A 12964-nucleotide genomic window follows, 5' to 3' on the forward strand; every position below is an offset into this window, starting at 1 on the left:
GGTATATTCCAGCAAGATACCTAGCCTCAGCAATACATGAAACAGAATAGTGGGAAACAGAAGGAAGAAAATTTGCTCTGCAATACAGAAATACTCAGAGGGACTAGAAACAGAAGATGAGATTCAACCCGAAGAAACATTGAGAGTAAGTTTAAAACATGTGACTATCATCATATCGTCAAATAGCGTCCCAGAGAAGGCCAGGAAGCAGTGACAGTGAAAGTGCTGTGGAGGTGTGATGATGAAATTTTTTTTGAAATTAAGTTATTTCAGATTTTTTTGCATTAGACACGCAGGGAATTAGCTTTGTCCAACAGTTTACAAGAAAATCCAGCCTTGTGATGCACATGCAGAAAGATCCTGTCAATGAAATACTTAACAGAGCTGCACAGTGATTTCACCTATAATATTCTAATTTATTGGGTAGAGTCTCTGTGTAGAGTGTCTATTTTTCCCATTGGATTTGCAGTTCAGTGCATGGGACAGACAGCAAAGCAATGCAGCAGAACTCTTCCAGGTATCAGTAAAGTTTCAAGCATCTGGGATTTCTATTTTGGATAATTCCCACTTGTTTATAGACTTGCTGCAAATCTTGGTGTGCTGTGACATTAGAACATATTTTTTTCAGCTACCCTTGTGCATATTCTGAGAAGCAGCTGCAGTAGGTAACAAACAAAAAGTGAATCCCAGCCCACAATGGTGCATATGATTTCTGATCCCCATCAGCTGGAATATCCCATCAGACAACCCTAAAAGGAGGAAGAAGAGGAAAGTAAATCTTGTTCAGGCCATCTTGTCCAATAAGCCCTAATAAATCTGTTCCTGCATATTGCAAGTAGCTTAGACCAAATGTCCTGAATATCTGCCAACTAATGAAACAGAGATAGAGAATCCGCAGGTTCTTCACCCCAAGGCTTTGGCACTTTAGATATGCTACAGAGCTGTACAATCAGAGATGGATGCAAACTCTGCTAGCCCTGAGGAACTGCATGCAAGCAAGACCTGAAGTTCCAAGCCTTTTGCCTTAGAAAGGATGTAAGTTCTTAAGCGGTCCTAGAAACTTTCCTTCAGATTGCAAATGGTCCTTTCCCATTCCCATGTCTATGTGGGCCTCACCTACATCGCCCTGTCATGAAGAAGAAGTTAGCTATAGGTCCATCTGCCCCAGTGCTACATCATAGGATGAAGAAGGCCCAGTATTTCACAGTTGAAGACTGAAATGGATACATTGCATTAGTGCAAACTTAAGCTATGGAATGTAGACAGGGAAACATTATATGGGTGCTGTGATGGAAGTGGTTTAAACGGAGGGAAAAGGTAGGTGTAAAAATTTGAGACTAATATAGTACTGCAGGCTGAGAAAGAGCACTTTAGATAGGATTAAACTGGAATAAATTTAAGGGATAACTGCTCTGAAAGACTTCAGCATCTGAATTATTTGAATTGATTATTTTACTTCATGTGTTATGTTAAACTTAAAGCTTAGTATTTTGACTGTTTCCTCTGAAAGGAGCCTGAATTTCTCTTGCTTGTGTTCAACCTCCTTGGGGTAGATTTTGGTTTTCTAAGATGTGTGGTTATGGAATCAGAGACCTTCAGAAAGATTCAGGTGTAAGGGATGTCTGGAGGTCGGTAGTATCAACCCCTGCTCCCAGCAGGGCTACTCCAGCGCTAGATCAGGTTGCTCAGGGCCTTGCCCAGGTGAGTTCAGAACATCTCCAAGAGTGGAGATTCCTTAGCCTCTCTCAGCAACCTGACAAATTCTCTTCTTCCGTCTTCCTTGAGGAGGAGGAAGAAAAGAGAAGGAGAAAAAGAGCCCAACAGAAAGTGGAGGAATACTACCATCTCTATTTTATGGGAAGGGGTGTATGGGGGGAGTAACATCCTTGACAACAGAACAATGTCAGAATGGCAGAAGAGATACCACAAAAGTATCATAAAAGTTTCATGCTTATGTCCCTCAAGGAAGAAACCTAAGGTCCCATGAAGTTTTCCTACAGAGAGAGAGAATCCTGGTTTCTCAGTTGCTAGATCAGCCCCGGCAGAGCCGCCCGCAGAACCGGGAGCGGAGCCCGGAGCCCTGGGCAGGGCTCAGGAGCCCCCGCGAGCCATGGGGCCGGTCCCGGAGCGCTGCTCTGCGGCGGTCGATCCGGAGCAGGGGCAGGGACAGTAGCAAGGGCAGCCCAGGAGATGGCAATCGGGAGCCTCTTACAGGACTGGAGCAAAGGTAGAGGGAGGCTCCCAGGAAAAAGGGTGGCTGCCTTTAAGGTGGGTTTATTTGCCTGCCAGATGGGAAGTTTGTGATCAGCCCCTTTAAAACAGGTAAAGGCAGTAAGGCTTCTCCACCCACTTGCCTTAATCTTTCATCATAACTGTGGGCCAGGCAGGGAGGTTGTGCAATGTACGTACTCCAATCAGGAGGGTGTGGGAGAGGTTCATGCACTGGGAGCAGGAGCCAAGGCTCAAGGGCCTGAGCCAGAAGAGCAGGCAGGGGCGGGGAGTGAGGCCCCTTCTACAGCCAGCATGGAACTGAAGACCTCAAGCAGCGGCATGGAGCTCTCCCTTGGCCTCCTTCTCTTTTCAACTCTCCTTCCTCCTGAGGTGCTGGGGAAAGAAGGTAAGCGGTGCACCTGGCGGTCTCTCTGCCCACAGGGCTGGGCCTGGGTGGGGAGGGCCCCACCAGGCGAGGGCCCCCCATGAGGGCAGGGAGAAGGGCCTGGCCAACTTGCGTGGGACCCCAGGGACATCACAACCTGCCTGAGCAGAGCTGGCGAGGCACTGCAGAGGCTCTGGTGTCCGGGGAGGGCAGGAGGGTGTGGGGAGAAAAAGCCAGGAACAAGCGCCATTTGACTCTTGGTGACTCTGTGTATGCAGCTCCCAGATGTTTCCCCTCTCTCTCCACCCTCTCACAGTTAAAGCACAAACACCTTGGCATAGCCAGTGATTCAGGAGAGATCTGCCTCTGTTTGCATTTAATGCAAGTGTTGCAGATAACAAGTTTAAACACAAACTCAGAAAGTCCCCCCCATCCACGCAAAACACCCCCACAGTTTCCTCAAAGAACTCTCATGAAGTTATCCCTTATGAGCAAGGATAGTCATTTTTTCAGAGGCTGGGAAGGTGAGATAGCCTCTCTCAGCTACTTCAGTGTTAGAAGGTAGAGCTGGGCTTTATAATTTCCTCCTCCACCTCATCTCTTAAGCCTCCCCTGCCTCCCTTCTCCATCCCAGTTAGTCCCTTTTGTTAGACGTAGTAATCTTCTTTTCTTCCGTCTTGGCAGTTCCACAGGGGTTGTGAAACATCTGGTGAATGAGAATTTCAATAGAGAGGTGAGAAAGAATAAATCTCTGCTGTGTTCCCCACCTCCTTGTGTAGTTAATTCCTGCCAGCAACTTCTTTTCAAATTTCTGGTTTGCACAGTGAGAGGTGTCAGGTGCTTTCCATCCCAAAGATGGTTCTCTACTTCAGCTGCTCCAGGCCCTCAGTCTAGAGGACTTAGTCATAACTGGCAGTTCAGCCATGGGCTCATCTGAGATGCTGTGTGCTGAATGCTCTTTCAAAGTGTTTTTGACTAGCATGTTTGTATTAAGGATTCGGCTAAATGGATGCAGCTAGTAGACATTGTGGAGAAAGCCAAACCAGGTGAGAAGTAATATAAGGTGGCTCCACACAGGCTCTGGTTTCTGAAAGTGCGTGAACAGTAGTTGGCAGTAACACTCAGGGACTTCTCCCTGCCAGTTTCTCACCTATCTCAACCATCTCATTTTGGTTGTGGCTGTGATCCGCTCTTCCTGAATGTGTCTAGCAGGGAGTAGCCCCTTTCCCTGGTACCCTCTTTTATCTGAAGTTTTTCTTCTTCTGGGGAGACCTCCTCCCTTGCAGTTGGACAGCCATAGTGAGATTCTTAGGAGTGAAGCTGTGATCCAAAGAGCCAGTAGCCCTAGAGTACTCACATTCTCTGTACTCTCATAGTCTCTGTGACTTGATCTTCCTTTTTTTGCAGCATCCCTGCTAGTTGTTTCACTTTGAGAAAGCTCTTTCTTGTGAATGGGCTTTGCCTACCCCAGTTAGTTGGCGGCTGAAGGAACAGCTGCTGGAGGTCCAGCTGCATGGCACATGGGCTGAGGGAGGTTCCCCTCCCTGCCTTTCCTGAGTTTCTTTCCCTTTGCTCTCTACTAGAACTTGCCATGCAGCCGCTCTCACTTCCACATCACTGCTTTAGGCCTGGAGTGCATGGGATAGATATTATCTGGGTGATGGTTCTGGAAGGACAAGCTACCTCACCCTGAGAGTTTTTTGGAGCCAACAACACAAGAATAGTATCTCAAATATCTCAGAGAGATTGAGGGAGAAGAGAAGTGAGTGAGGACAGGGTGTCTGTGGCTAGGAAGATTTTGCCATATGACCATGCTGGGCGAATGCAGCAAACCTGCAAAACCTGGATTCTTGCTTTTCCCTTCTCCCAGTCCTGAGTGGGTGTTTCAGAGGTGAGAACAGCAGTGCAATCCCTCTTATCTCTGATTCTGGGCCCACAGCCTGCTTCCTCATTCCACAGGACTCTTGCTGATCTGCACTTTACACTCTATTAGTTGTAGTTGGCAGGCAGCATTTGTAAAGCAGTCAGACGAAGAGGAGGAAATCTGGTTATTTAAATGCCATTAAAATATTACCCCTCCTACCTTTCACCCCCAAATTCTTTTCTAAGGTGTTTAGAAATGACCCTTCTGAATACACCTGCAGGAATCCAAAAGGGAATCCAATGAATTTTTCCTGTTTCCTATGTTCCCAAGCTAGGGCTGCAAAAGCACACTGAAACTAGTAGTCTGTACTGGCAGCATCATATTTAGAGGGGACCTAAAGTTGCACATCCAGCAGTATGACTTATCCCAACTCCTCTCCCTCTTTCTTGTTGGCCTAAGAAGTGATAAATTTTTTATTTCTTTCTGCATCAAGACTTCAGGGCAAACTCTGATCACATTCTCAAATTCCTTTGAGGGCTGACATGAATAGAAAGCTGAGTTTCTCCTTTGTCACACAACTCCAGGAACCAAATTGTAACACACAGGCAGGCAGTGCAACTCTGCAAGAGGTGGCAATGCTGTGCCCTGGAGCAGTTATTCCCTTGCTGTCATAGGTAGTGGCTACCTATGGGGATGGGGAGGCAGGTGGGGAGTGAAAGGATTTCAAGGCTGGGATCAGAAGGTGCACAGCCTGAATCAGAGGTATAGGGGTAGGCAATCTGAGAAACTGAAGTATCTCATGGCTTTTGGGTACTGTGACACAATGGAAAATCCCTTTTACGGCTTCACACTGCCTCTGTACTTTCCCATGTTTCCAGCTCCTCAGCATTGAATAATACCTCTAGGTGACACTGATTGATCTTTTTTGTTGGTAATTTATTTGATCACCCTCCTCTTCATCCATTTTTTCTGCCCCTTTCCTACTGGAAGGAAAGATGTGTTCAGCTCCTAATATTGGGTTCCCATTTGACTAGGTTTTAGTCTCCTGCCCCCATTTGGGGGCAGCTTTAGAAAGCAGAGTAGATTTCTCAGGGTTTAGCATGGAGCTGTGTCTTTGACTGTGTGTAGGGGTGTTACTTGCTGGAGCAGAAGATGGAAGGCAGAGTGTCTCACACATTGGAAAGAACTTTTAACTCGCTGCATTGTCATATCTCTTCCTCTCCTTCCTCTAACCATGCTTCTTGATGGTAAAAGAACACAGTGGATGTGGGGTTGTGAGATCTGAGAAGAAGTGCAAGCTTTGCTTTCTGTGACAAAACCAGGATGAAGCCACTCCATGGGCCATATGAATTGGGTCCCTGATTTTGTTTTCCCCTTCTGGTTTTCAGTGAACCTCCTAGACACAAGCACTGCACAGGGTGAACTGGGCTGGCTTCCAGATCCTCCAGAAGTGGGGGTGAGTATACACATTCCCAGGAAGGGGAGCCATTGGGAATACTACATGATGGAAGAACATAACCCATGTTGAAATTTCACCCTGCCTCCTAGAATCAGGCTTCTTCTGCAGCTCCACCCTCTCCTGGGGATTCCTTGCTTTGTAAGTCCTGCCTCCCTTGCAGCCCCTTCACCTCTGCAGCCTCACGCCCTGGCTCTTCAAGGGCTGTAAATCTTCTGATGCATACTGCTGTTCAGTAGCTCTTAGTGATTCAACATGCCCTTGAAATATATTGTTTTCATGAAATAATAAACCTGAATGGAGAAAGAGGAAAAATCCAATCATCATCCGGTTTTTCGTCCTCTAACACGTTGCAAATACAGCTTATGCCTCTTCCTCCTGGCAAATAACCATGGCAGAAGTATTTCTGTGCACTAGCCTGTGAAGATTTAGAATCTTTGTCTGTTTAAGATTGTTCTGTCTTTTTTTCTCTTATTAAATCGAATGATTCAGTTACCAATTTTTTCTTAATTTTTATGATCAGCAGCTGACTGAACAAATAATTGTAAACTGATGGGTCAGCAATCTGGCCTATTGGGTAGGTGTCAGTGTTCTAGGACTTGATATCCAGCCCTGATGCTGTGTCTGACCCACACAACTGATGAGTGAAGCATTTGCCTTTGTTTCCTGGCTGTAAAATTGAGCTGATGGAAGTGCTTCAAAATCTGTTCCTGAAAGCCCAGCAAATTTGGATCCAAAAAGGCAGCTGAGCTTTCAGCTATTTTTGGTCAAGCAGAGATGAGTGGTCCATCTACTGTTGCGATTTATGTCAGTGAAAAACAGAGAGTTTGAAAGATGGCTTCCTTTGTATTGTGGCAGTGGAGGAAGGAAGGCACAAAGGAAAAGGGAACTCGGGCTATGTTGCAGTGGTTAGAAAGAGGTATGTTAATACATAGTTCCAGTTCCTCATCCATGCATTCATATTTCTAGCAAGCCCAAGCTCTCCTAGGGAGGAAGAGTTTTTACCTTGGCTGCTCATACAGTAGACCTGGGTTCAGCCTACTCCTAACTCATTTTCATAACTTTCCTCCATAATATGCTGTGGCTGGTTTAAATAGGTCACAGCCTCCTCCTATTCCCAGTAGTCTTGCTGGGTGAACTAGAGCCAGATACTGAGGTTCTCATGTACTGTCATAACTGCACTTGTTTCATTTGTACAGCTGTTTTGGTTTTTATCACATCCTACTCAAAACAGGTGCCCTAATGAGACATATGTGTAAGTCACATTTTGTCCATAGTTCCCTTTCTTACTATCATCCATCTGTCTGGTGATTTTAACCCAATATTGGGCTCCAGGCATATACAGGATGAAGTCATCCTGTCTTGAAGAGACAGGAAAAACACTGAAAAATGCCTAGTTAAAATAATATGATAAGAAGACAAAACTTTTCTTATAGAGCAATTGATTTTTGCTGAGGAGGTTCCTAGTGATGCTAGGAGCTGTCATACCCTTCTGCTTGTGCTAACTGTTTTTTTTCTTTTTTTTTTTAAATAAGTATTTTCAAAATGCACTTTATTTTAACTGAGAATTGTAGAAGATTCTAGAGAACATGGCCCGAGAGCAATCTAAACTAATAGCTCAAGATACTGATGACAGATGAAGAAACTAATGGATGATGAATAGATTTATTGACTTCTGCTGAGCAACTGTACTGTAGGGATTTGTCTAATCACGTCATTTCTCAATAACTGTTGGGTGAAAGGCTGACAAATTGCCACAAGCAAAAAGGGAACAATAGGTGATTCTCTTGAAATAAGAACTTTGGACAACTTCTTCTGAAACCGTTCTTCCAGAATGAAGTAAATGTGTTTGAAAGAGAACTGAGATTAATTCAGAACATTTTTACACAAAAGAGCTAAGATTAATACTAAATACTCTGACTGGTTTTATTAATAGCTGTCTGGAAACATCAGAGTTGTAGACTTTACAGAGTTCGAGGACAATCTAGATTACATGCAACAATGCTACTTGTACATAACCTCAGATGCCAGAGAGCTCCCATCTGTGAGCTGGATTTGTGTCAATATACTTATCGTACAGAGGAGGAATGTGCTGTGAGGAATCATCATGCTTTATATGGATAGGGGCTCTGAGACATGGGACAGAAGGCAGATACTTCTGTGGAGGCAGAATTATAATTTTGTTTTCTGCTTTGTTTTAGTCATGACATGCCGTGTGTGTTCGTTTCATGGTCAGACACAATCTATATCCAGTTTGCTGGATACGTTCAGCCTAGGAAAACCAAACTGTAACTCTGTCAATTTTAGACAGGATGTATCATTTTTCTGGACTTTTAGAGTGCATTAACTGGCAGTGCAATCTTGCCTAAGCTTAAAGGTGTCATGTAAGACAGAAGTAAAATGTTTGTAGAAGTTTGTTTGGTAAAAGGTTTGTGCTAGCTTGCTTTGTAATGGCTGTTTAGAAAGTGTTTCATTCATTTTAGGTTACTATTGAAAACCAAGCCCTTGAAAAGACAGACTGTAGTTCCTGCTTTACAATCTCCCTTCCCTCCTGCCCCTGCCCCATCATCTAACAAATTCCTTGCTCAAATTTTTGCCTCTTTCTGTGAACTTTTGAGATAGCAATACCAGTTGGGCATGGGGAGGTGTATTACAGTACTAACAATAGATTCCCCTCTTCTAACATGTATTACAGAGCTAATGATAGATCACTTTGAAGGTGTCAAGAGTCTAGAATTCTTGCTCTGACATTTCCTTAACCCTCCCCCCAGCAGGCAGCCTGGCTTACCTGAACTGATTTGAAAGATTACTGAATCTATCCAACAAGGAATTTTGAAACCCTACCATGAACAAATTCAGCTACCGGGCATAGTGGCATTGCTACTTGGCAGGTTGTACAAGAGCAGTATAAAAAAGTTATCTGTTTCTATTTTGCTTTCAAGTGTAATTGCATCAACTTTGAACAGATGGTGATGAGAAGTCTCACATGACTTTTACTATCTTCCTGCATTTTGCTTTTTGCGGACAAGGGCAACCTGAGCAACATGACCTAACTTTGAAGTTAGCCTTGCTGTGAGCAGCGGTTTGGAGTAGAGGTCCAGATGTCCCTTCCCACCTAAATCTTTCTGTGTTTCTGTGATAGTTTTGCATTTGTTTGTTCATTAGAATTATGAGTTTTCATTTTTAGCCCAGGCACAAAAGAACCTCCCAGTTCTATCTGAGCAAATATTTTGAAATGTGCGTAGTATCTATCCCTATGGATTTGCTATATTGATTTATATAGGTCTATGATATAAAACATTGGGCAATCCAATTTTTTATTGTGTTTAGTTGCTGCAATTATGCCACCCTCAGCTTGTGTGCCTGTCTTGAAGTTTTCCTTTCATCCACTTATTTCCAGTTCTTTTTGTGAGAGGGGGAATAGCATTTGCATAATCCAGTCATATGTTCATGAGTACATGTGACCACTTAAGTTCTTTGCCATTTGTACTACAGGATGCTGTGTGCTGTGCCTTTCAAAATGGCATTCTGTCTCTATGCAGTTGTATGGATTGTAAATTAAACAAACTTATATTCTTTGGTGGTTGATATGTTTTCTTGAGAGGCATGCTGTCACCAGCCCTGCAACTGCCTTTGCTTGGAAAAGAGTCCTTTTTCACAGTAACTTTGTTTTTAACATTGGATATTTGTTTTTTCAGAAACCACATGATGTCTGATGCTGCTACTAGTTGCAAAATCATGCCATCTTTATTATATATTAAAGATTCAGCAGTGCTCAGTTCTCAGCTTGTAGCTAGTTTACGGAGTTTTATTTCATTAAACCTAGGCAGCTTGCTTAATGAGACTTCTTCATATTTTACTCAGATAGTCCTATCTGGAACAAGCCTCAGCCAGTCAGCTTTTTGTAGCATCCAAAGACAGTGTGAAAAATAATCATCATAAACACTGCTGTGTGTGTCTGTCCCACGGCTGCTGAGAATGCATGTCCTTTAGGATCTAACTCAAAGGGACGTTAGCACCTCTGAGACCCTGGAATAGAGTAGCATTATATGCCTCAGTCTGCTCTCAACTTAAGCATCAGGCCTAGGTGAGTAGCTCTTGCAAGTGATGAGGGTCTGCAGAGAGATAAGGGACAAATGCCTAGTAAAGTCCACAACTAACTGGAAATGGGAAGAGCTCTGGCTTCAGGTCATATCCTGCCATGCTTTGCTGCTGTTGATATGCAGACTGGTGGGGAGACTTGCTGATGATATTCTGTTAAGTGAAAAAAAGTTATCTTTTGTGGATTTGGGAGAGAAAGAAAAAAATGTTACGCATGTCCAGGTATCCTTTAGCTTACTCAAGTATTGATCAGAGGGGTGAGAGGAGGGGTATGAAAAGTGAGATGAGAAGTAAACTATAAATTAATAATTGCACAGTGGGCCATATTGCATGAGCCACAACCAGGTAGCCAAGGATGAATTTACTGCCCCAGAATCAAGTAGCGATCTCAGCTACTCAACTCAATTCTGTGACTTGAAGGGGCAGAAAAGACCACACTCTGAGCCAAAGCGAGGATCCTGTACAACCATTACATCATCACCATAAAATCTCAGGCACTGAAATGATGACAGCCATGTTGCCTAGCAACTTAAGCAAGCTGATTCACCCTTTTATAGCTGTTGAATGAGAGTGGACAGGGTTCACTGAACTTCCTTAGATCAACAGGGAAGCACCACAAGTCAGCTGGAGCTTAAGACCAAAAGGCTATTTAAAGTTAAAAAAACCAACAACTTTTATTCGAATATCAACTCGAATATTTGATATCAAATAGTCATGGCTGAGTTTGCAGGCAGGCAGGTTAGAAAGGAAAATGCCTTGTATCTCTTGTTGCCTGCTGTGTCCTTGCTGGGTGGGCCCATGCTTTGAAGTGTGATTCTTACCAGCTTAGAGACTGAGTTGTAGAAAATTTTGCTTGAAGGGTTACTTTCACTTCTAAGGCCTGGTTCCTGGCTTCTCTGTGCTTGAGGTACAGGCTGCCAGCTCCTCACTGTGACTTTCATGCTACCACCTGCAGCTTCTCTTCCCTAAGCCTGTCTGATCATCCCATAGAAAAGGCACAATTACACTATCCCTGTGTGGAATTCCACCTGATCTGTTGCTCATCTTTAACAGGAACTAATACAAACAGAGAATGTACTGTCCATAACAAGCAGACTTGTTTCCTAGGTTCTCTATAAATACTGTAAGTGTACTTGACTGTATAACTGACACACCATACAAAGCCCTTTTCCTTGAAAAAAAAATTTTTCACTTCCATTTATGGTAGATACTATACAATATACAGCACAGTGCATGAGTAACATGAGAGGTATCAATTGCTTTATTGGAAATATGACTTTAGCTATTAATTCTGAAATCTTAAGATGCACCATGTGGTTTTTGCCTCCTCTCCTTTTTGTAATTATTGACACTGTTAGTGGGTGTTACCAGAACAGGTACATATGAAATGAGACTTCCAAACTACCTAGATGAAATGTTGGACTAGAATATCATTCTCCCTCACCTAGTAGCATCTGTTGCAAGCAGAATTATTTTCCTGCAAGACCTTAATGTGGCCAGACAGTTCAGAGAATCAGCAGACAGCAGAACCTGAATTTGATAAACAGGTTATATAATCAATGCACTGAAGCTCTGTGGCTCAAATTAGCACCTTATCTTCCCATAAGGACATGAATACAAGTTAAATTTGAAGCAGATGGGTGGGATGGAGACCTATGTGCTAGTGCCCTAAAGAACAAGTAATTACCTAACAAAGTTGCTCCTCCCTGAAAATAATCAATTGTGGGAAAAAATGACATCCCACCCAGAAAGATATTGCAGATGAGTAAACATCACTTCTATGTTCAGTTATATCAAAGGCTTCAAGACGATGTGATGAAATCAAACTTTCCTGGCCATTGCCAAAAGATCAAAGAAATAAAAGCAGACTCTCTGCTGTTCTCAGATCTAAAGTTATACGACTCGTGAAGTTAAGTGTCTAGGTGTCACCACACTTCTTTTATCATCATCATCTAAATTGTCTTCCACACCAGCAAGGAACGTGCAAGAGCACTGAGAAACTTTCGACGAAGGGTCACAGCAACTTCAATCTGAAACATTTTTGAGACACCAGTGTCATGATGCTATTTTTGACTTGCTGGTCTAGCATTACCTACTGACAGATTTTTGTGAGATCTATTCAGCTGAAGAGGAGCTCTTCACCGTATCACAGTAGATATCAGCAAGATGTCTCTACTGTCACAGTCTTTTCTCTGAGGTACTGAGGTAGTACAGCTGAGTCTGTAATGTATGGTTGGCCTTCAACCCTGAATCTCTCCCAAGAGGCAGAGTTAACACAACTTTTTTTTTTTGGTCATGATGTCATGCAAATGCCATACAAAATTCAAAGAGACTTTATAGGCAAATGCAGCCATTTCTCTCCTGTTTCTGTGTGAGCAGGGGAAAGACATTGGAGCTGTTATATGATGTGTGTTCTGCTAGTGAGTTGGAGGCTTGGGACACAGTGATGTACCATTGCTGAGAAAGATTGTTCCTTTTGGGCCCTGAGATTTTTCTTAGGGAAGAGAGTTCATGGATTAAAACAGCCCTTTGAATTCTGTTGCAAATTAAATGGGAAAGATGTAGTTTGCTAAGCCCAGGTAAATTGTAGCAGGCTGTCCTAACTCAGACTGTCTTTTGATCTTAGTACAACTCTCTAACCCAAAGTCAAACAAGTCAGTGTTTTTCAGTATATGAACTCCTAACTTTTCCAGTGGAGACATGCATCTTAGTTTAGTAACTCTAGGCCCACTGGCAAGATATTTCCTTTGTTCTTGCCTTTTGTAAGTCCCTTAAAAGTAGCTCTGTGCCTCTCCCCGGGGGTCTGCAGGCGACAGATTGGAAGCCACTATGCAAATCTAACCTGGAGGTGAATGAAAGCTGGGTCATAGGAGGCAGGACCTTATCTGAAAGGAGACAGGGCAAGTTCCTGGGAAGCTGGAGATGCAGACAGCATTACTGTTGCAAT

The 12964-nt window shown here is 43.4% G+C and overlaps 1 protein-coding gene and 1 long non-coding RNA gene across 2 annotated transcripts in view; both read left to right on the forward strand.

The window, feature by feature from the left end:
- The first annotated feature begins 2448 nt into the window (after positions 1–2448).
- EPHA1 (EPH receptor A1) overlaps positions 2449–12964 on the forward strand; it is a 35310-nt gene continuing 24794 nt past the window's right edge. The window contains exons 1-2 of the mRNA XM_013958096.2: positions 2449–2617; positions 5849–5916. Of these exons, the coding sequence (XP_013813550.2) occupies positions 2524–2617; positions 5849–5916 (162 nt within the window). The 5' untranslated portion in view covers positions 2449–2523. The remainder of the gene's footprint in view (positions 2618–5848; positions 5917–12964) is intronic.
- On the forward strand, positions 5956–9494 carry LOC136993180 (uncharacterized). The gene is made up of 2 exons (XR_010885404.1): positions 5956–6057; positions 8859–9494. It is a non-coding gene; the product is annotated as an uncharacterized lncRNA (long non-coding RNA).

The sequence above is a fragment of the Apteryx mantelli genome, chromosome 1 (assembly GCF_036417845.1).
Source record: "Apteryx mantelli isolate bAptMan1 chromosome 1, bAptMan1.hap1, whole genome shotgun sequence".
Taxonomy (NCBI): domain Eukaryota; kingdom Metazoa; phylum Chordata; class Aves; order Apterygiformes; family Apterygidae; genus Apteryx; species Apteryx mantelli.